A 23,656-nucleotide genomic window follows, 5' to 3' on the forward strand; every position below is an offset into this window, starting at 1 on the left:
ACTAGTGTACCAAAACCTTTTCATTTACCTAAATCTGTATAAAGTATTTTCTTAATTTTCCTTTCATTGTTTGGCATTTCCTCTCCCTGACTGTTCATTTAAGCTATCTTCATTCCTATAGTTTTGTTTATAAAGTGCATACTGTCTGTGTTTGGTCTGTCAAAAACTATGTACAAGATAGAAGAATGGATAAATTTTGCATGCCACAGGTAGCACACTAAAATCCAACAGTACTTATGAATATGTAGATGTGCATATGTTTGTGTATGATGGCAGAAGATCCAAACCAGGTATTCTTATTGCAGCAAACTTTCCAGAAGTATCGTTAACACCATGAGTCTGTAGATAAGAGCTTTCTACTCTCCAGTTTAATTCCAAAGGAGACCAGTAATTCTGTTGGGGAAACACTACTAACTTTCTCTACCAATGCAGATGTGGTTTTGGTTTTGCTGCACTTCACCAGGTCATGAGCAGTAGTTACCTACAGGTGAAGAGCCACGGGCACCTTCTCATTCTCCCTTTTTGCCCAGTCACTGGGGATGGTTTACAAATTTCCTGATGCAAAATGCAAAGGAAACTAGAGTTTCAAGAGATTCAAACGGTTGTGTGTTCAAATGCTGCCATCAAGTGGATATACATAGTAGAAGGCTGCAATTAATAGCAAGGATATAATTTCGAAAGAGGAAAGTGGTTATATAGAGAAAAAATAAAACAGTATTTTGTTCCAAATATTACGAAAACATTTTTGGTCCTACAAAACTTATAGTTAAGCCTGGCTTAGTCCCTCTTCTTTGCATTACACCAACTTCATATTTTAGCATCTTTAAAGTTGCTCAGAGTTGCCTTTGAGAGACCATGAACACAAGAACATTTTGCTCTGTGCTGCAAAATTTGTCTGGATTGCTAAAGATAAGGACTAGACTCTGCATTGTGTTCCCATGAACTTGTCCGAGACCCTGATTTAGATATGAGCTTCAGCAAAGGTCCTCCATCTCAAGGACCTATAGGAGAGTGAGACAGAAGAAAAACTTTCTCTTTGAGCTTTAGAGCTAATGACCAAAATTGATTAATTCAATGGTTTTCTTCAAATCCAAGAACAACAGTTCAGTTTATATTCGAGACTGAAATACTCTCCTTTATATAAAAGTCTTGTACCCCCTTCTTGCAAAGTTTTAGGAGAACCATATCCTCATTTCCTTCAAGAAATTCAGGAAGAAAATTCAAAATATTACTTGATGTTATAAGAGAAAATTCTAATATACAGTACATTTTCTGGGTTGATCTCATTTAATGGCCACAGAGGTGTAGCAAAGCTGGCCCGTCTTTGTGGGCCTCAAACGCTGGCTCCAACATTGTTTGAGCAGCCACAAGTCTTCTCTCAAGACTCTCCTTTCACCTAAGCCAGGCGGAACTGGGTATTTTCCTAGGCTGCGTGACACCCAGGAATGTAAAATTTGTCCATGGCTCATTCACAAGAAACACATGGTAAATGAAACGTGTTTTGGAAAATAACAGTGCATGCATAGAATGTGTGCAATAGTTTAGTTTGCTCTGAATGCATATGCACATAGTTCTGCCAGGAAAGTCCTGGAGTAAATAAAAGAGAAAAAAAAAAACCACAAGTGTGTCCTATGTCTGTATACAGCAAATTGTTTTGCCCTGAAGGCTGTAATGGTAAATAAATTTTGCCAAGGCACAGGCGAATTTGAGAACTTGAAGAGGGAAAGACATCGTTATGAAAAGTATTGTACTCAGGCAGTGCAATGTGGACCACTGTCCTCAGTGGTGATTTGTATGTATTCCTGCAGCCAGGTTCTTGACACTGCTTCACCCTCAAAAGCTGAAGGTCTGTTTTAAGTAGGAATATCATGGTTCATCTGCACCGAAATATTTCTTTGAAAACAGAATTCAGGTTTTCAACCCAGAAGAGCAGATTAACTGGGCTGTTGTGGAAATGTCATCAGCAGATGGCTTAGCACTTACAAATAGAATGCTTATTAATCAAAAGCAATACATGCATTATTGGTTTATGGATAAGTATCAAGAATGGCAGTAAAAAGAAAAGCCATGCACATATTCTCTATTCAGTCACCCTTGTCCAGAATTTGGTGATTACTACTTTATATGTTCTACTTTTACAGCAGCCAGACCTCTCCTCCACTACAGCCATTAAAAAAAAAAACAAAAAAAAAAAACAACCAAACCAAAAAAACAACAACAAATGAAGAAAAAAAATAATCTAGAAAAACATCCACACCCCGTCTCTATAAACTTGATCTTTGTGAAACATCTATGGATCTTTATTTGTTAACATAGCAGGAACAGATGCTAATATGGCTGAAAGAGATACGGTTAAAATAAAAATACCTTTTAATATATTCTCCTATGGCTTGGGGACAAGAGGGAGGTATTGTCCTTAACAAACTGTCCCACTGTCCCAACCCATCCCTCAACCTAGTTGTCCTTATTTATTTACCAGGCAGTACGGCAGAGGTGGGGTTTGAGGCTCAGAGACATCATTGCTTGACTAAGGGAGATCATTCAGAAATCAAAAAGGTGAGAAATGGCAACAGAGGTTGGTACCTCTGACAACGGGTTATCATAAACACGTTCCCTGTCCATTAATAAAAAATATGTAGAATAAACATAAAATGTAAGTGGTATCAATGCTCTTTGTCTCCTCTTTGCCTTTATGTCAGTGTTTCTACACAATGTTTGTTTAAAACTTCTTGCTTTGGAGACCTGTTACAGGATATTGATTCAAATATTGTAGTTTTCTTAAACTTAAATCTTTCTTATCATCCCAATTTTCTGTCACTTATGTGGTGATGAGGCTTTGGAGCTATTCACTAACAGCACAGGTATGAGAAACTCCCATATGTATGTTTAATTTTTTCTGGAACAGAGAAGCTAAAGACAGCTATTATTTTTTTCCAGCCTTTCATGTTTAAGAAAACACTTTTTCCCTTTGGAGAGTATAACAGGACAACAGCAGCCTTCAATACTGTTCACTGACACCACCAATGACAGGAAGAATACTGGGAACTGAAATCTGTGGTTTTTAACATGCTGAGCTAATGATCTTCTCTTCAAAGAGGCTCTCCTGTCTACATATAAAGAAATATACTATGATGGAGAAGATGCCAACCAGGTCACCACAGCAAAAAAATCATGCAACAGTTTATAGAATTGAATTATAATTACCTGGATTTTGTAATTTATAATTTATACACAAGCTTTCTTACTCAAAGCCTTGCTCTGGCTCTGAGGGACCCTCTGCCCAAAGAGAGAGGGAAGGTACACAGCTGAGTCTGGAATTTAACCACCAATTCCTAGTGGGTACCTGCTGTTGCCACTGGGTTTGAATCAAAGCTACAAGCTATTCAGTGGTTCTGATTATTTCCAATTTGAGCCTAACATACTTCGAATCACAGACTAGATCACATTAAAACGTAAAATACTGGATTACTTATTTTAAATCTGTTGTTTTAAAAGAAATGTGTAAACTCCTGTGGCTCATATTTCATGGCTTCAAATTTATCACTGCTTACCTTCATCTGGATTTCGAAGTTAGTCTTCTTCACTAAGACTGGTTGAAAAGTTGCTGGGTTAGATGAATATTTGTCTTCTCAACAAGAGCTTTGAGAGGGAGCATCTGCTTCCTTTAAAATTTTCATCCCATCATCTGGAAGTCAACACTTTCCACAGTAGTATCTCCACACCATTTTTTCTATTAGCTCTAACCATTGCACTACATTGTAGTGCTATGATATGTGCAAATATTATCAGCAATACAGCAAACTTGCTATTATACTTATAACAACTGAGACATCAACAGAGATACCCTAGGGTGATGACCCATATATGCTTTAAGGCTTTTTTTTCTCCTCCTCTTAAATTTAAGCAGCTGTTAATGGATTTGGGGATAGCACAGTTACCAGAGAGCTTAGAAGGAGCTGCTAAATGTTCCCATCTGGGGTGGCTGAGGAAGTAAATTGTTACTTAAGGGCAGCTGAGGACATCTTTAGGCACTGTGGTTGAAAGTGATTTGGGTTTGTTGTTTGTTTTTTTTGTTTGTTTGTTTTTTAAAGGAGTAGCCATGGGCAGGCTGCCCAGTAAGGAAACGATGCTGAGGGACCCAAGAGGGTCGTGCCCCAGGGTGGGACATACCCTCCCCAGCAGCACAGTCACACAGGAGCTAACACATTGCCAGGGCTGGTGCTGGTAACGGGGCCCATCGACAGTCCCAGGCACAGCAAGTGATGAACCAGGTCCAGAGTCCATCTATGGGCTCCAGTCAGGAGCAAAAGGAGAAAGGGCTGGAGTACAGGTCCAGAGGGTCCATCACCCAACAGACAGGCTACCTGCAGGACAGGGCTGAGCTCCATCCAGCAGGCAGCAGTGAAGACCAGTGCACCTACAGCATAGCTCCTAGCAGGACCAGTAGCCCTGGGCTGCCCTTGAAATGGGCCTGTGGGCAGGGCATGGGTGATGGTCCCAGGTGAGGCTCCTCAGGGATGTTAACACCTATAATTGCCTTCAGGCTCCTAACATTTTGTGGCTTTCCTGAGCCTTTGCCTGTCTGCCAGTGCTGCTTTTGATTCCTGAAGATCTTGCCCTCTCCTTGAAATATGACAGGAAAAAAGCAGAAATGAAGAATTAAAAGCAGCTGTCCTCTTTCAGGTGACATGTTGTCTTTTCATTTCTCCCTATGACACAGGAGTGAAGGCTACTTCTCTCAGCAGAGTCCTTTGAGGAACAGTTATAGAAAAGTCAGAATTGGATCCTTTACATCTCTATTAGGTCTCTAAGCAGAAAGTATGTCTGAAGACATTGAACACCTTTTTAACATTTTAAAATAGATAAATGACATGATTTATGGAGACAGTATTGCAAGCAAGAGACCTTTAACCTGAAATTAATATAACAAAGACCTATAAGTTTCTATAGAAGGAGTAATCTCTTTTATAAGCATGTAAAAATAGCAAAACTGACTGTATAGGTGAGCCATTTGTGTGAATTTGCTCCTGTTGATAACAATATCTGAAGCCTTTATCACACACAGCAGAAGAATTAAGGGACACTTGTGGACTTTGCTGTAGCACAACATGTACAAATGAATAAATAAACCAGTATAGCCCTTAACTGCTGTTTATTTTAAAAAAGCGTTACTGAGTAATTTACAGGTACCGTATTTGCCAAATAAACCGTGCACAAGACAAGAAAGCTGCAATACAGTTCCAGTAGTAAATTACTTTTTATTTTACAAAAAATAGCTGCCTTGAAAAGAAATAGTTAACATTCCCTGCTCTTTAATCTTTTTTTTTTTTTTTTTTCCTTTTGTTTTGGGAAATGAAAAAATCCTTAGCAATATAGATACCTTATATGTCTTCATTATCACTCAGCACAAGCTACTGGAAATGTGCCCACAAATATTGACGCTAATCACAGGCAATAAATTCAATCTATTTTACATATTGCTATGAAAAGTTGCAAGTTGCTGCTCGGCTTTCAAGGGCCTAGATGGCAGTGTAGTTCTTAGTGTAATTAGTCAATTTGATCTTCTCTGGGAAGATAATATTAACTGAGAGATTTTCCCCATTGTTAGATTTCAGAAAAAAGTTCTTTTTCTTGCGTAGGAGATGACTGTATTTGGCATTAGCAAGCCACATCTCACATTTTGAAAAAAACACAATCCCGGTTGTACCCAAGACAACACAACACGTAAGCAAGCCCAGTATAACAAAACATATCACCTGACTTCTGCTCAGCAAGGGATCTGCATTTTGGATTGTTTCTTTCACTGTTATTTTCAGGATTTCTTGTTGATGTACTGATCTGTGCTGAGCTTTTGAGGGTGGGTTGTAATTCTGCCTGTGCTTTGCCTCCATACTCACTCCAGAAAGACTTGTGTTTTTGCTGGGATGTTCACAGGTCATACCAACGAATTCTGGTTTACAGGTGCATTTGAATCCTTCCTGGGGATGTTCACTGCATGTCCCTCCATTCTCACATGGGCCGCTTGCACAGAATATGACACGGCTGCTGCAGAGCTTTCCTGTATAGCCATGGGGACAAAAACAGCTGAAACCCACACCAGTATCTGTACATGTTCCTCCATTTTCACACGGGTTGGATTCACAGTCATCTCTATCTAATTCGCAGAAGTTGCCGGCAAAACCAGAAGGGCACAGACAGGAAGCATGGGGTGCAAAACCATTGTCATCAATGCACGTTCCTCCATTCTGGCAGGGAGAGCTAGAATAGAAATAGACACATAGACAGAAATGAATTAAGTCCAATGAAAGAAGCTATTAGGAAACACTTTATATAATAAAAGAAGCTGGTTTTCTTTAGAACAGCCAATTCCAAATGCAAATCCACTGAAGTCAATGAAGTTGAATCAAGAATGAGTTTGTTCAACAGCTTCGCAATACAGATTGTATCTTCTGCTGACCCTTCGGGCAGGATTAGTACACCAGTATTTAAATTCAATGTGAAGAGCTGTGAAGGGATTTTAAATTATTTCAAATATTTATTAAAATTAAGCTGTGCAGTGTTTTCATATGCTTAGAGCTATTTAGCTGAGCAACCGTTCAGACAAGACTGAACAAAGACACTAGCGGTATTGCTTCCTTTTCCACCTGATTACTCACAAGATAATTTATGTGTTGTATTGGCAAAGCAAAACACTGCCATAGCAGCTAGATATAAAGCTGATTGTTTTTATTCTACCTCTTCAGTGCTCCACAACACAAAAAATTTAGAAGCAAACAGATACTTTCCTGCAAGTTTCTGTTCAGCCAAAATTTTTGATGAATATAATAAAAAATATAAACGGGATAATTTCAGCCTTGGCAAAGACAGCTGCAATGTGAGTATGGCACCATACGAAACCAAGCACTTCTGCAGACCCTTTAAGAAATTAGTAATTAATAGCCTGGTGCTATGTTTTAAGTGATGTAAATTCACTGGGACACCTCTTTTTACCTTTCTAATGTAACTGTGCCTTATGGAGTGTAAGGTCAAAAGATCGGGCCACCCACTGACAGAAGGGCATTAACCTGCACATTCATGGGAACTGTGCAATGTAGACTTGGCCCTTTAGCTGGCCCTGTTGGCAGAAAAGGGACCCTAGGTCACAGGGTCACAGATAAAATCCACTTTCATGGCAGTTCTTCATATTTGAACAAAGCTTTTAAAACTTACTTTCTAAAAATCAGTGACACTTGGCAAAGCTTCCAACAAGCCTCTCTGACAACAACACTTTTCCTAATGCTTATAAATCTCTGAAGACATACCACATAGTCCCAGTGCATAGTTGAAAAGGCCAAGTAAGTGTTACATCTCCAGGGGAAAGTTCCAGGGGTAACGGACATCAGAGTTTCATGAATGCTGACGTTTCACGTATGCAGTGGTCAGTAGCATTTGGCCATTTCCGTGGTGGGACACAGAGATTTAAAAGATCTGAGTGAGATGACTGTGAAAGAGTTATAAGCTTCTGACTACAAATGGTCCCTGACCACCGGTTAGGATAAGGCTGAGTTTCTCAAATGCCAAGCCATTGTTCTGGGAGTAGTTATGGTAGACACTGCTGCACATCTGGCTTTACTGGGGACTGAAACACTTGGTGGCCACTCTCACTCACGAGAGCCTGAATATCATGGTAGAGGAATCATCTGCCTATTTTTTGCTGCTTTCACATAAATTGCTCTGTTTTCCTATATTGCCCTTCACTATAGATGCTGGCTGGGAAAAAAACAAAAAACCAAAAAACAAACTAGTGAAAGAACAAATTGGAAGTCTGGAAGCAGTATCAGGAAAGCTAAAGGTGTGGTTGTCCCTGGACTTCAACATAGCAGTTTTTGGTGACAACTTGAAGTGATCATGCCAACAAGGAATTTTATCACAATCACTAGCCACCGTGTCAGCTTTAAGCAAAATATGGAGGTTGTTGTTCTACAGTCCTCGAGTAAATGAGTGGTTATGGCATTCTTGGAGAGTCTAGTACCCTCTATTAGCCTTATAGGTCCCATGGAAAATCTGACAAGCCGTTTCAGATATGGCAATGCATAGAAGTTTGAACCCTCATGGCTGGGTTGAATTACAGTTCTTTCCAGGAAAATAGGAAGAAATTGCTGGAGACTTAAAGTGTAAAGATTTTTCTGAACCTTCCAGAAATGTAAATAATTTCAATAAAAAATAAGGAGAAATATGCAGAATTTTGAAAATTTCATTTCTAACACTGAGTTGCATTTTCCTCATTATAATATGTTTAAATAAATTATGCATATCAATCTCCTTGAATAGATTCTTTTTTAGTTACTTTGCATTTTTGGCATTCATCATATGTTCAGCAAGGTATGGTACACGAAGGGCTGGTTGTGGAAACATGGCTGTACCACTTTGCTTTCCAAACACTCTGCTTTCATTTTAGAAAGTACCACTCGCTGCTCTGCTTCAGAGCAGAACTTCAAAACATCACACAGATATCACTAACGTAGATACAACTGCCTGATTTTGTAAACAGGCTAGAACAAACACTTTGTGAGTTGTCTTGGTTCTGTAAATATTAAACTAAGGAGCCAGTGGCAATGCTTAGTGGTATCAACATTGTTAACATCACCGCTGAGGTGAACTGAGAGGAGGTGAGATGTGAGTGAGATGACATCATACAATGAAGTCTTTTTCCAGGATGTGAGGTGCACTCTCTGGTAGACTGTGAAGTATTAGCAGACATGGAGTGCTTATGCTGAGAAAAGTTGTTATTTTGAACTAAAAGCACGAGCCTACTGCTTATTTTTCTGAAAAAGACACAGCTTCCTAGAGGAAAAGAGTTGCTGTTCTAAGTATGTTGCTTCATTAAGAAAAATTGTTCATGCTTTCCAGGCTAGCTCATAAGCATTTGGTTCAAACACAGAGTACCATCACAAAAATGTAGTTCCAGCAATTTAAAACCATGAAGTTTTAATGAAGTTCATGGAACTAATCTGTTATTTCACTGATGCTGTACCTCACCTGTTCTTTGGGTTAGTTAATATATGTCTGCATTAAATTACTGAAATATTTGCTCTACAGATGAAAGTACAGAAAGCAAGCTATTCATGCTCCCCATGTTAGGCAAGTAGTTTGGATGTGATTCAAGGGACTTGCAGGGAACTTAAACTCCTTCATTTTCAGTGAAGAGGAATAGACAAATCAGAGCAGTTATCTTAGAGGCTGAAAGCAAACCCAGACAGGACTGTGTGACTATCCCCCAGTTAAAAGCAATGGCAAAAAAAATCCACTAACGTGAAATTGTAAGAATGGCAATTCTTGCCAGAGACAGTGAGAGTTGTTAATGCTCCTTAAACAAGAGCGTACAAGTCTTCAGGAAGATTTAGGCATAAGGTAGATCTGAATAGTCATAATTATCTATCGCCAAGCAAAAAGAGAACCAGAGGGTACCGGTATGGAGGTAGAGAGAGAGAAGACAACCTCCAAAAAGAAAAATGTGATTTTAAGGTGATAAGTTCTACCAAGCTTGTATCCACCAGAAAGGTGTTCTGTATGCTTATGGGATCAGATCCTTGATGAGCTAGAAGGCAGCAGATGCTTCTAGATTTCACAAAAACACCAGTGCACATTTTCTTTAACTGTGAAAAACCATCCTTTTTTCATGGAGATCTACCAGTGAAAATTTTTCTGTCTGGGGCCACTGCCTCTTGCACTTTCACTGGGCACCTCTAAGAAAAGTCTGGCTCTGCCTTTTTCACTTCTTTCTGTCAGGTATTTATACATACGGATAAGTTCCCCCAGAGCTTGCACTTCTCCAGGCTAAACAACCCAGCTCTCAGCCTCTCCTTATAGGAGAGATGTTCCCATCCCTTAATCATCATCACGACTCTTTGCTGGACTCACTCCAGCACTGGGGAGCCCAAAACTGGACCCAGCACTCCAGATGTGTCTCACCAGGGCTGAGCAGAGGGGGAGGATTGCATCCTTCAACCTACTGGCAACGCTGTTCCTGATGTCCCACATAGAGAATGGAGAACAATGGCCTCCCACACACTGTTCTGGTAGAAGGGAGATTATCTCCTTCAGTAGACTCCGGACATACCATTATATGTCAGTTAAGAAAAATGACAAGCTGGTGGACTAGATGTTTTTGTGCAGACAGCTTGTGCGTTGGCTACTGTTCTTATTCCTGTATATGGTTTGTATATGCAGTTATCTCTCACTAGAGAACACAGGACGGGAGGTTACTTTAAGTTTGTTTACAAAAATCATGGGAAGGCATAAATGTATCACAACAAAATGTGCAAATTAGCACTTTTAATATCAAATTTTGCACACAAACTCAAGCTGATAATCTGTAAAGCTCTACAATACAAGCAGATCAGATTTGTAAAGTCTGATAAAAATACCAACAACTAGGAGAAGCTTTATATATTTTAGCACAGAGATACTTTAGCTTAGCAAACAATTCTGTATAATAGTCAGTAGGAACGTGGACTTAAAACTCATGCCAGAAATCAATATTTACCCATTAATAATGCAGGGTCCTTTTTTGAGATGGCAGTTTTTTCCTGTAAATCCCTGGGCACACAGACAAATATATCCTCCATCGCCAGTCTCTATGCACGTTGAGTTATTGGTGCAGGGCTTTGCAGAACATGGGTGAATATCTGTTTTAAAAATATATATAAAAATCAATGCTTAATTAATCTAATGAGAGTCAACAAGCAGTATATAATACTTCAAATAAAAAAATACAGCTTTAATGGTCCTTCATCCTGCATTTTAGAAATTGTTATTTAGTCTTCCCTCTGTTAAAATGGAGTTTTAATGGACTGTTCAGCTATTGCAAGCACTTTCAGCTTGTTTTTCTCTTCTTAGCTCTCACTTGTAAAATATGTTTGAATTGTTCCAGTCTGTAAATAAGTAATATTATCAATAAAATATGAGTATGGGACAAAGAACTCCTACATAGTCTAGTCGTCCTTTTACAACCTTGACTTCTCCGTGAGCAGAATTCTGATAAAGCAATCAGGAACTGGGAATTCTCCCCGCTCCCTGCCCAGGGCCTATCATTATGTGCTATGAACAAACACTTCATAATAACAGAAATCAGCAAGTTACAAAAAAATCTCTTAAAATTTCATCTTTTGGCTGGGCTGCCTCCAACCCTTACAGAACTGTACCAGAAGAGAGAGCTGTATGATGTCTGGACCCAAAGTCACACATCTCATTTTCTTTACAATTTCCTGGCTGAGCCACTTCCCACTCAAATGATTATTTAATTTTTTAAATAATTAAAAATGAATAAACAAACAAGTGCACATTTTAGCCAGCTAATGGAGCAGCTGCAGAGAAGTGCTGACTGGAGGTTATCTGATGCCTCGCACACACATGTGCCCACGTACACTTTCTAAGAAGATGAAAAGGGATTTAAGGGCATTTATGTTTTACTTCCCACAACATAACATGAAATTTAGATGATATCATTAGGTACTGCAAAATTTTAACCACAGCAAAACATTTCAACAGCCTTAGCTTTCAAATATGATCTTCCCTGGATAAGAAGCTCTGTCTTTTTATGCATTAGCCTGTTTACATCGCAAAACAACCTCTTTGCATGCACTTTGAGTGTAAGCTCCAATTTGCACAGGGACCAAAATAACCTTGAATGGTTTTTGGAACAGTGTTGTTTGCCACCTATTTTCACAGGCTTTGAAGGCAACTAATAAAGCACAAATTCTGATGCAGGAACAAGGAAACTCTGAAATATATATATGTATATATATATATATATGGAGATATATATATGGATATATGCACACATACATTACTGTCAGTAATTTATGTCAGGGATATAATTTTAAAACACAACTTAAAAGCTTGCTGGAACATGTCCTTTTAGAACATAATACATAAATAGCCTCAAATATCTATTTTCTCTAGTTTTCTCTAGTTTACCACTCAAAAGGCCAACAACCAAGTGATTTACCCACTTCAAGTGATAAATGATTTTGAGAATTAAAAAAAAATATATAGAACATTTACACAAGTATTATGAATGGCTGCAATCACACTACCAATAAATTCATTAATATTTGCATAAAACTACCTTGCCATGTTGCAGTAGATGAAGCAATCACTGAGTGTTTTTACAAGGCAGGAACAGCCAGTAGTTTATGTCACAGCAGAATTTCTAAACCCTGCCTCATGCATGCCTGGCATGGGCATTTTGAGGCTCCACCTATACTCTGATGACAACTTACCAACATGTCCTTGACAAAGGAGTCAAGTGGCATGTAGCACAGCATATTCTGAGCTCACGCTACTTGTTGGCTTTTTAGCCAAACTGGGGCTATGATTCATGTGGGAGATCAGGGGCCCATTAACACAACTGTGCAGGCACAGCCAGAGATGACACGATGGCAGAGATGACTGATCTCAAATTTAGCAACATTGATCATATACTCTGACTGGGTTGTCATTTTTTTCCTGGAAATAAATTGACTGAGTTGGTTTTCCTTTGTTATGTTCAGTGTTTGATGTGATTCCTGTACTGTGAAGTGTATGTTGGCTGCAGAGGGAGACTGTGCTGTGCAGCCGGGTTCCAGGTGTCCATACACCAAATCTCAAGGCTGAGTTTCTACAGGCTTGTAGAATGTAGAGAAGATGCCACGGTATTCAGTTAGGCAGGTTGGTGCACTCCATTGCAAAGAGGTTAACCAGCAGCATTAACACTAACATCAATTCAGAGATATCTTTCTTTTAAGTCTGTCCATGTGGCTGCAATAATAGTCGTAAATGATACCACTGATCCTGCCCTATGTGTTACAGTGGATCAAGCCCAACCTATAATCTGCATGCTTCTAAATTACTGGGAATGTCATTTTTGACCTGAACTGAGAACCAGGCTGCCCACAGTAAAAGCAACAGCTATGCAGAGGCATTAGCAAACCACTTGATGATCTAAAACTACTCCAGAAAGGAACTTCCATGATCCCAGCCAAGGAGACCGTACACTAACTTTTCTAGAAAACAGAAAGAGATACACCACCAGCCCAAATCATCGTGTTTTCCTCCCATGCTTAGCAAGCAGATAAGCTGCTGAGACTTTGTCTGTATTTTACAAATATTTCAGCTGTTTGCAGAACTTCAGACATTCCCACAGTTTTTCATTCCAGGTTTTGTCATTCTTATGAGTTGTGTAGCTGGCAACATTAAAACAGTGTCTATGCCAGAAATTACCTGGCAAACATTAAACTTTCTATAGCAGCAAAAAGGAAGAATTTCAAGAGAATACCAAAACTGCATTACTCCTGATCCTTTGTCAACTTCTGCAGTAACAATGCACATGTAGCTTTCTAACATGCCTTATTTCATTACACACCTGAAGCTAAAAATTGTCTCCAGTAGCTAAACAAATAGCACTTAATATCATATGCATGTGGAAAATATAACAATGGTGGCCTGCTCTCATCGTACACAAAAGTTCAGTATTAGAAGAGAGAGGCAAGGAGTCTGGTACTTCATAGTAAGAAACTGATGCATCTATATTTCAATATTTTTAAAAGTTATGTGTATATGCCAGTGATCCCCCAAAGGGTAGGAAGCTTCAAAAGCCTTCTTTTTTTGAAATTTGATCAAGTTTCATTTAGGGTACCTGTTAATGAGTTATAGCAGCCTATAATGACTTTATACAGCCAGGAAACTGACACCAATTTTTTGGCACAGGATGCTGAGATCAATGGCTGACCTATTAACCCATTTGTGGTTTCACTGCTTTATTGGGTCAGGATAACAATTTGTAGCAACAAAGGATACCTTTTTTGTATTATAGAACTTTCTTAACGAGTATATATTAAAATAAATACTTTTCTGTAAAGATATGGGTACCATTTCCAAAGCATTGTTTTGCATCCTGGGAGCCAGTTGCAAGAGGGAAACATTGCAAGGCTCAGAACTGCAAAGATATATTAGTAATCAGAAATTCAGCTAGGCGCTTACAGCTTTTATAAGTATGCCCAGCTTGAAAACCTTAATATTAATTTACAGGAATCTTTAGATATGAAGATGGTACCATTAAAAATTTGGTTCTTTGGAGTCATCAACAAGCAATAGAACTGAGCCTCCTCAGGTGGCCGTGGGGGGTTGTTCTGTCTAGTTTTAGAAACCTACGATTGTAGATCACAGACAGAGGGACCCGTTCCTCCTCACCAATTGTAATGAGAATCTAGGTGTCTGTCTCAGGTACAAACACATTTGTGAAAGGTGCCCAGAACACCACCTCTAAGAGCTTAGTCACAACTGCACCATTGCTACCGCAGCTCCTGCAAACATACCAGGACCAGCTTTAAACTAAGAAGCCGGTCTATGCTTATGTGTTCAGTTCATGGGTATGGGCTGCAAAACCTGATGAGAAGCTATATGAGTACCTGAGTACCTTGCACCAAGGACCATGTCACTGCAAGGATGTGACCTACCTGAAATCTTCTGAGTCTTTTAGTCATCTTGAAAATTTTATCTGGCTCAAACTGTGTCATCATTAATTACAGCTCTTAGGTATGCACTGGCAGAACACAGGCATGCTCTATAAATTATAAGCTGTATAACAACAAAAGCCTGAAAGACATGCAAAGAGCATGAGGCCCTGCACACCTGTCCTCTTCCAGATGCAGCTACATGAGCTGAACAGGTGCATGCCCCTGGATGCTGGTGTGGTTTCAGCCCCCTCAGATCTCTGGCTGAACATTTGCCTGTGTCAGCCAAAATAAACCAGCTCAGCAAAGGCCAGTTCTTCAGCTTGCTTACGCTAGGCTGGCTCATTCTGACTGGCAAAGGGTGACTGAGTGCACGCAAGAGCTGTGCTTACCCCCCAGAGCCCAGCGGGAAGCGGCAGCCTGTCCAGGCAGACCTTCTCAGTCATACTAATGCTACTCCACTGAATCATCACCGGGTTAAGCAAAGGAAGACAAAAGCACAATGTTTTCCTTTCAAGAAGTATTAGGAAAGTAGTGTGTGTGTATATATATATATATATATATATATATAAAATGTGCTAGATAAATATTTCAATTTTTTATATATATATTAGACAACTTGTATTTTTATAGAAAGGGCTTATATGACGAGGGAGCAGTTACTTGTTGGCCTTGTCCACCATAATCAATGTTTAAAATAGAATGATGAGCTTACGCTTTGCTCAAACATATGCCCACTTACAAAAGACACTGAGCGCTTCTGTCTAAATCATTATAAAAGTTCCGGGTTTATGTGCTGCTGCCCAGAATCCCCTTATTACCTGGCACTAACATTCAATCTTTTAAAATGAGTTTCCCAGAAGGCCTTTTGCATGTTTCCAGCACCAGATGGGGCTGTTTCACCTCACTTGCTCAAGGACAGGGAAGGATGTGCAAACCTGTGTCACAGAGGCTGCCAACCCAGCCCTCCTCACAGATGCACTGCCAGGGCTTGGCACAGCTGCCGTGCAGACACCCCGGGAAAGGAACACACTGGTTACAAAGAGCACCCTGCCAACCGGGTTGACACCTGAAAGAGATAAAAGACAAGATAGTGGCATAGTTTATTTTTAATAAACATAAGTACAAGGATGTTCCCCTTTTTGAGGTGCAATAAAGAAAGTTTCGGAATATAAAATTGGATTGTGCAGCACATTTAAACAAAAAGATACCATTGCTGCTTCTGGGATACCAGCAGCGGTTTATGTGAAGAAAACTTTCATTCAGTGGGAAAAAAAAAAAATCCTAATCAATGTAAAGACTTTTCTTATTGGAAGAAGTAGACTAAAAAGGCACCTAGATGTCTATATTCTATGATTCCAGCTTCTGCATCCTAATAGAGTGCTGTTTCATTACAGTTCCATTTTTTCAGAGGGCAAATCATTTCAGCGTCTGTCTGTTTTACCAGGACTATGAATTATTAAAGCCACCTATTCCTGTGCTAATAGCCCTGTCTGACATCTTCTTACCTGCATTCACTGGGAAATTCACAAAATCCGTTCTCTGGGTGGCAGCCAGTTTTACAGTTCACGCCTGGAAGAAGAGATTTATAATATCAAACCAGAAAAATCAGACTCGGGAAAAAAAAAATAAATCACAACACGTCCAATACACATTACTGATGTTTTAAAAGAACCCACGCTGCATAATGCTCTGATCTTTTTTTCTTCAAACACGTGTTTTTGCAGCATAAAATTTTAACTAGAACTTAATCAGGAGCATGTTACAGAGCATTGCTATAGGATAAGTAAAATGGCATAAAGACTTAATTGCAAATGAATCCAAAGTCACTTCAGCATACTCAAAGTGCGTGTAATATCCCTATACACTACTTTAAAAGGGACATTTCAGAACAGATGCCTGTATGTCATTTCACAACGTGCCACTCCAAATGCACCTTTTCAGAACGACTTGAAACACAAAGGTACCTTGAGTGTTTAGTTACCTTTAGAAAATCCATTTAAAACAACTTACAGTAAAAGCGTTGAATTCATTTCGACCCTATGTCGGATAAAAAAAAACCCAAAATACCGCGATTATAGTTAAACCATGCACGAATAACGTAAGTCAAAGAGGTCTCGGTCGCATTTTTTGTTTGTTTCAAGTATCTGCATCAAGCAGCGCTCCCCTGCAGCGTCACCACCAGCCACCAGCATCCCGCGCACGGGCTCGGGTGCCCAGGGGGAGCCCCCCCAGCCCCCCGGCACCCCCGGCCGGGCAGGCTGCTGCCCCGGGTCCCCGCCGCCGCTTCCCGGCAAACTCCGAAAACTTTCCCAACTCGCCTCCCCTCGCCGCTCCGCTGCCCGACGCCGGGGTGCCCGGCCCCCCGCCGCCCCCCCGGCCGGCGTTACCTGGGGCTGCGGGCAGCACGAGGGGCAGCAGGCAGCAGCAGCCGACGAGCCCGGCGGCGCGCAGCCCCATGGCCGGGGCGACCCCGCGGGGAGGCGGGCGGAGAGCGAGCGGCTTCCGAGCCGGGTGGCGGCGGCCGGGAAGGCGGCACCCCTCGCCCGCAGCGCCGCCGAGGCTCCGGCGCGACGGGGCGGGCGGGAGGAGGGACGGGCGGAGGGGAGGGCCGCCCGCCTCCGCCTGCGGGCGAGGGGACCTGCCCACGGGGCCACCGCGCCGCTGCCGGCGGCCGAGCGCAGCCGCGCACCCTGCGCGCCCCGGCCCCGAGCAGCCGCGCACCCTGCGCGCCCCGGCCCGCACCGTCAGGCAGGCTGGGAGGGCGCGGGCAAAGGGGGCCCGGCGGTGGTGTGCCTGTGGGTTAAGCGCGCCTCTGATCTTAAAACTTACTCCGGCTGCCCAAGAAGAGCTTATCTGGGGCTTGTCTCCAGCAATCGAAAGACCCCTCTCCGTACTCGTTCACATCAGAGCTCCAGCTTCTTCAGGAAAGACCCCAGCAAAAGCAAGGAAAGTAAAACATTTTATGTTTCCGAGGCTAAGGAGCTGAAAAAACCCTAACCAACACAACACTAAGACACCTCACACACCACCTTTAACAGTCTGTCATACACCGAAGAGATCAAGAAAAACGTTACTTCCACCACAAAGCAATTTAAATCCTGCATTTTATTGTCTGACTTTTCCTTCGAGCTGCCCTTTGTGGAAATAGATTGGCTACTTCTTACTCTTTGTATTCTTTCTTGCTCCTTGTTTCCTTCTTTTAAAAAAGTTATGCCTGGTTTTTAGGGTTCTTGAGGGACCTGTTTTCTGCTTGCTGATGTAGTGCTTTCTTCCGCCAGACCTCATTTACCAATTTATCTGCATTTATGTGATGTGACTAGAAATCTCTATAAACTGGTAAGAAAACTCTACAGCCATCTGCTTTTCCTCTAGAATGACAATGGGCTAATTCAAGATTACCTGCCTGAAAATACCCGCACTGGGAAGCACACATTAGCTTCAGATAGCCCATTTACTGGTATTTGAAGACAATGATAACACTTAGGTTGAAAAAGTTTGCTTCTACTAATGCTGACTTCGTTTTAAGCGAGAATGGGGGAAGTGAAGGATAGAAAAGGGAAGAGCAGAGAAGGAGGGGTGGATATATCAAGCTGTAGCCCTATATATAGTACCAAAAGGCAACACTTAGGAGTAAGGTGTGACAGGCAGACACTGCTTCTGGAAAGCTCTCCAAAAGTTTTGGTACTTGAGGTAAGCTGTGCTTACTTGACTCTATAGGCACAGGCTGCCTCTGCACCTTTTCCGCTCGCCTTGCTTTCCTTTTACTACTGAAACATTACTTAGTGTTTTGCAAAGGTAGCAACCATTCGCTGTAGCTCCCCAGATCAAGGCTTGCTGAGGTATTGTGAATTAGACTCCAAAGAAGTGAAAATGTGGAGTGGGAATGATGACTGCTTCATCCTTCACTCTGCCTTGCTGTAAAGCTGTGCTTTTCCTAGGGTAAATACCAGCAGCTCTTTGTTAGTCTGTTCCCTTTGCTTTTATACTTAGTTATTTGTTTACACTCAGATTGTCATAGGTCCAAGGTTACTTAATTCCTCCCTTAGGTCTTAAATTCTCTGCTTGCTGATGTAAAAGCCTTGTTATGTCAGACCCTTGTTTGCATTTTTTGACCAAAAGATAACCTGGGTAGTTAAAAAGCTTACAAATGTGCTATGATTTCAGTGATATTCCTACAATAGCTTGATCAACTCGTCAAAGAAAGGCTTTAATCTTTTTGACTTCTACCCTCAAAATTTCTCCTTTTATTCTTTTTTCTTTAGACCTTAAAAGCAGAGAGTTTGTAGAATACGTAGGTTTTATCTGTACACTCATCACTGTCAAATTATCTGCTCTAATTTGCATCATAAATATATGGTCTGACATATGATGACACGTTTCTTCTATTTTCTGAGTTAACTACTGAATATCAGCTGCATTGTCCAAACCTGACATTTTATGAAAAAATCCTTAGGAAAATCTTGTTCTCAGAATCCTACACATGATATGTTATAATCACCATTGTAAACTTCAGGTTTTGTCCTCTCTTTTTTCTTGCATGTTTTTCAGACCTTACATTTTTTGCACAGACACCCTGTTAGGCAAAAATAATCTCTTTTTTTGGAATAACTCTATTTTTTTACCCTTCTGTGTCTCAGAGGTGCCTCTTGGATTGCTGAAATTAGGACAAATCTCCATTTTCCCATTTCTTCCACTTACTTCAAGAGTCATCTAAACAAAACCTACTAATTTTATTTCCAAGAGATCAGTATCCTTTTTGTTATAGAGTGGAGTCTATCCAACATAACCAGAATCTGTTGGAACAGAATCTGCCCGGATACTAATCCAAAAATAATTTCAAAACAGAAGCCCCAGCGTTCTGTAAATCCAGACTAATTCTCTTCTCTCCCGTCCTTCCACCTGAGCAAACCAAACTGTGAATCATTTTTCCTTAGCTTGTTTGCTGCCAAAACCTCTCTGATCCAAATATCCATAGTCTTCACAATAGTTCTTGAAAATTACAGTAACTGTGTCCTGGCAGATCTTAGTGATTTCTACTGAGGATAACCCTAATTTTTTTATTGCTTTTTTGTTGTTGTTGTTGTTGTTGTTTTTTGAGGTCTTTGCATTAGAAATTGGAAAGTATAGCACCTTGTGTAATCATTGTCTGTGTGTGAAGATCATCCAAGATATTAATGACTATACTGATTTCTTCACCTAAAAGTACTTGAGCGGTGAGTACAGACTGAGGAGTGCTGGTCTAATGAGCTCCCAACAACTTATCATTCTTGGGAAACAGTTTCATGGAAACCTTGGGAGATTTACTTTGGAACTTGTTACAGGAATCAGGGGCATTGGGTCATCAAAGGCACTGACTGAAACAACTGAGTCCAGAGAAAAGTTTTCATGGATCCAGAAACTGAGATACTGTTGTTGTTGGCTGGTTTTTTTTTTTTTTTTTTGTTTTGTTTTGTTCCAAGAAAATGGCACATAACAAACCCGCATTCTTAGACAGGAATAATGAATGTGTTCATGGACTGAGCTACTGGGGAAAGCAGACTTAGATGGAGAATTTCAGCTTGGTAAGAACTTCCTTTTGTACACTGAACACAGAAACATTGGTTCAACCTTCTGGTCAGCAACATGCAAGCAACTTTGCAGTCTGAGAATCCAGAAGCAGCAAGGAATCCTTGAACTTCTGTCCTGGCTAGGTGTACTCATACTCCCAAGTGCCTGTTTGCCTACTAGTATAACCTTTTGGTTATATATACTAGTATGCCTTTTGGCTGGAGAGAAGTTCAATCAATTTTTTATTTCATTATTGCAAGAAATTGGGAGATGCAGAATCTGCAGCAGTGACAAGAAACGCAAAGCATCAATGTAACAGCTCCTAAAGGTCTCTGCAAACTCCTGGTAGCTAAAATCTGAGGCTAACAGAAGAATTGCATACAAACTATATGTAAGACCCCACATGAGAGGGAGAAATAGCTGTGATTAATTTGGGCTATCCTTATACATATTGCAAAGAGAAAGAAAAAAATAACAATTCCAGGGCAGCTCCATCTCCCTGGTAAAGCAACAATGCTTTGTGAGTATAAGAAACCATCATTATCAGTGAAGAGGTTTATCCTTTATCCTTTGAAGGGATCTCATCAGCCATGGATATACGCAGACACAAAGTATTAGGACCTGTTAGATGGGTTTACAAGTTTGTACCCCATACCATACTCTGAGTAGCATTGTCCATTAGAAAAAAGCTTATCAGATGCAGCTGGAGCCTTAAGGAGCTGTGTTACACTCTCTCTGTTAGGCTGTTCCGTCCTTGTGTGTGACTGGACAAGATGGGCTGAGCCAGCCTAGAAGCTTGTTGGGGTTGAGCAGAGCATCCTCTCCCCTTTTCTGCTAACCTCCTTGCTGTGTTCCAGTTGCATAGTTGTGTTTCTTCCCCTGTGCCAGCTTTACTTCTGCCACCTCTTGCTCATCAGTGAGCTGATTCAGTGCACTGTGCTGGCAGATGACTGACAAGAAAAACATCAAATTATTTCTAGTGTCATCATACTCACTTCAAGAATATGTTTCTGCCCTCACAAAAGGCAACAGGTGAATGTCTGTAGACTTCACTGGGGAGACAGGCATCTTGGCCAGCACCTTCTGTACCGGGGCACATAAAACAGAAAGTTTTTCTGCACAGTACATATTTCACTACAGACAGAAATAGCAGCTACCAACAGTTAGCTGGAGATTGCCAACATATATTTTTTTTTGTCACAGTAATTTTTTTCCTGTTGGAACAGTAGCCAGAGTGTGTAGAGCTAAAATATACTGCAATAATTTACAGGACTTAAAGCCAAAGCCATTCCCTTGCCTAGCACTGAAAACCCTCATAACCTCCCTCTCTACTGACAAAGCACTATCTCAGTGCTATCCGTCAACAAATTACTATGGCACAGAGAATTCTGCCAGCTGTTTCAGGAAATATATTACATGAAATCCTGGCTGCTCTGAAGACTGTGGCAAAATTTTCATCACTAGGGCAGCTTTCCACTGACCATAGCAGCCTTGAACAAAATATTAATGAAATTTCCCCCTTTCTCAATATTAGGAAAGTCAGAGATTTTGCCATCCCTGAGATCATAGTCTAGCCCTTCTTTGATACTGTAAAGAAAAAGCCCTAAATGTAGAAATTTGAAACACTCAGTAAGATTCTACATTTGAAGTTATTCCACTCATAGATGCATGCTCATGGCAATTTAATACAGGATCAAGAAACTACTCCATAAAAAGCAAATCAAAACAACAACAAAAAACCTTGTTCTTCTAGTAACTTACTTTCCATCCTGCTATTCACAGCACAAAAGATGAGAAACTGGAGAGAAAATATATGTACCACAGGCATAAAGTACAATAAAATATATTCAGGAAATATGATTCTGTTACTAATGCAAACAAAAATGAGATCTTATCTGAAGATGTTACAAAAAGTATACATATGTATTTAAAGAAATCTAAGCAAATACGTTTTTCAAAGAGCTGGAAGGTTATTGCTATCATTTTATATAGAACTGGGCTGTCTGTACTTGAAATATAGAATAATGTAGACAGATTCATTGAAAGAGAGTATGAGAATCGTAGAGGGACTTTTTTAGTCTGAAGAGAGAGAAATGCTAAAAGACATACTGTGTGAAAACAGGAAAGACAGAAGTGCAAAAATTTATAGTGGGCAGAAGTAATGGCCAGAACTTCAGTTGGAAGAAAGATTAATTTAGCCTGGATGGATAAGCATTTTCTTTAGCACTGAGGTTGATCAGACAGTATGACAGGTTGCCACCAGAGTAGAGGCAAAATAATTAGATGTCTTTAAGAAAAGGTTAAGTACACTTACAGGGAGACTAATATAAAACCGTTGTTGCTTGAAGCAGGTGTTTGGATTAGATTATCCAAGATGTCCCTTTCAAATTCATCATTTATGGTCCTGCAATATCTTTCGGTCACAAAAATGTTCCATTGCAAACTGATGTTAAAAAAGTCTGAGTCCTAGGAATTTTTAAAAGGTGCTTGACAGTCTGATAGATGTTAATAGTTATTGCTTAATAACTATTTTATTATATATATATCTTATATAGTTAATAGTAGCTAGGAAGTTTGTATTATGATATGTAACATAACCAACATACTTTACTCACTTGAGGGTGAAGATAATGTTCAGTTTGTAATTCACACCACTTTCTTATGTTTTATTTTCCTGCAGTGTCAAAGATTTGGTGCAGTGAATATGCACCTAGATTCTTAATAGACAGTAAACAGAACATTTTTTGTTACCAGGTTAGTGATACAAAAAAGAACATCTTAAAAGATATTTTTAAGTACTTTCCTGAGGCTAGTAAAGTAATTTTACTTCCTGTATAAAACTGAACTAGATCTGAGACTTCATTTCAGGGCAGGGGCTGCCTGTGTGTACACAGGAGAGAAAGCAAGAGAGCGAGAAACAGTATCTCTATTAAGGCACTATATTCTTATGGTTTTCTGAATTGACAGAATAAATTATTCTGTCTTCTGGCTGAAAGGGATATTTATAAAGAAAAATGGACAGTTTGCTGTGAGACAGACATATATCAAAATGAATGGCTTAGTTTTAATCGCATGGCGTTTGAAATGATGGTGAGCCATGTCTGAGAGAAGGGAAATTGAACCACTGTTCAAATTTTTATGAAAACTGTCCTCATATGGATAATCCAGAAAGAGGAAGCATTGCCATGTATTTCTGAGTGTGTGTAGAATCTAATTATATATGATCTTAATAATATATCTCTATATATGATATCTATATACAGATAGTGAACAGGAAAACAAACATACAGAGGAAGTATATTACAGAAAAAATAAATGAATGAGGATTTTTTTTTTTTAAATCATTTATCTGTACAAAATCAGATACTCTGGCAACTTAAAAAACTTCATTCTCTGAAACGTCTAGCATCTTCTGATACCAACAGTTTCAACCCAAACTTTGATAATTAGGGGCACCTGCTGTTTTCCAAGCTTTGAACTGGCCATGATGGAGGCTTTAGGTGCTTGCAATAGCCCAGGGAGGAGTTGGTATTTGGCAAAAAATAAAGGAAAACCAATTCACATGCCTTTCTAGACTCATTACTGCTGTCAGAACTCTAGTTGTTAGTCAGCCTTTGATTATGTCTTAATCT

The 23,656-nt window shown here is 40.1% G+C and overlaps 1 protein-coding gene across 1 annotated transcript; it reads right to left on the reverse strand.

Moving 5' to 3' along the window:
- Positions 1–3,888: 3,888 nt before the first annotated feature.
- Positions 3,889–17,161, reverse strand: DLK1 (delta like non-canonical Notch ligand 1). The gene is made up of 5 exons (XM_040601692.1): positions 16,865–17,161; positions 15,983–16,046; positions 15,413–15,543; positions 10,526–10,667; positions 3,889–6,258 (listed from the first exon to the last, which is right to left on the reverse strand). The coding sequence occupies exons 1-5, from the start codon at positions 16,932–16,934 to the stop codon at positions 5,520–5,522; spliced, it is 1,146 nt and encodes a 381-aa protein (XP_040457626.1). The 5' UTR covers positions 16,935–17,161; the 3' UTR covers positions 3,889–5,519.
- Between the last annotated feature and the right edge of the window lie 6,495 nt (positions 17,162–23,656).

This window comes from Falco naumanni, chromosome 7 (assembly GCF_017639655.2).
Source record: "Falco naumanni isolate bFalNau1 chromosome 7, bFalNau1.pat, whole genome shotgun sequence".
NCBI lineage: Eukaryota > Metazoa > Chordata > Aves > Falconiformes > Falconidae > Falco > Falco naumanni.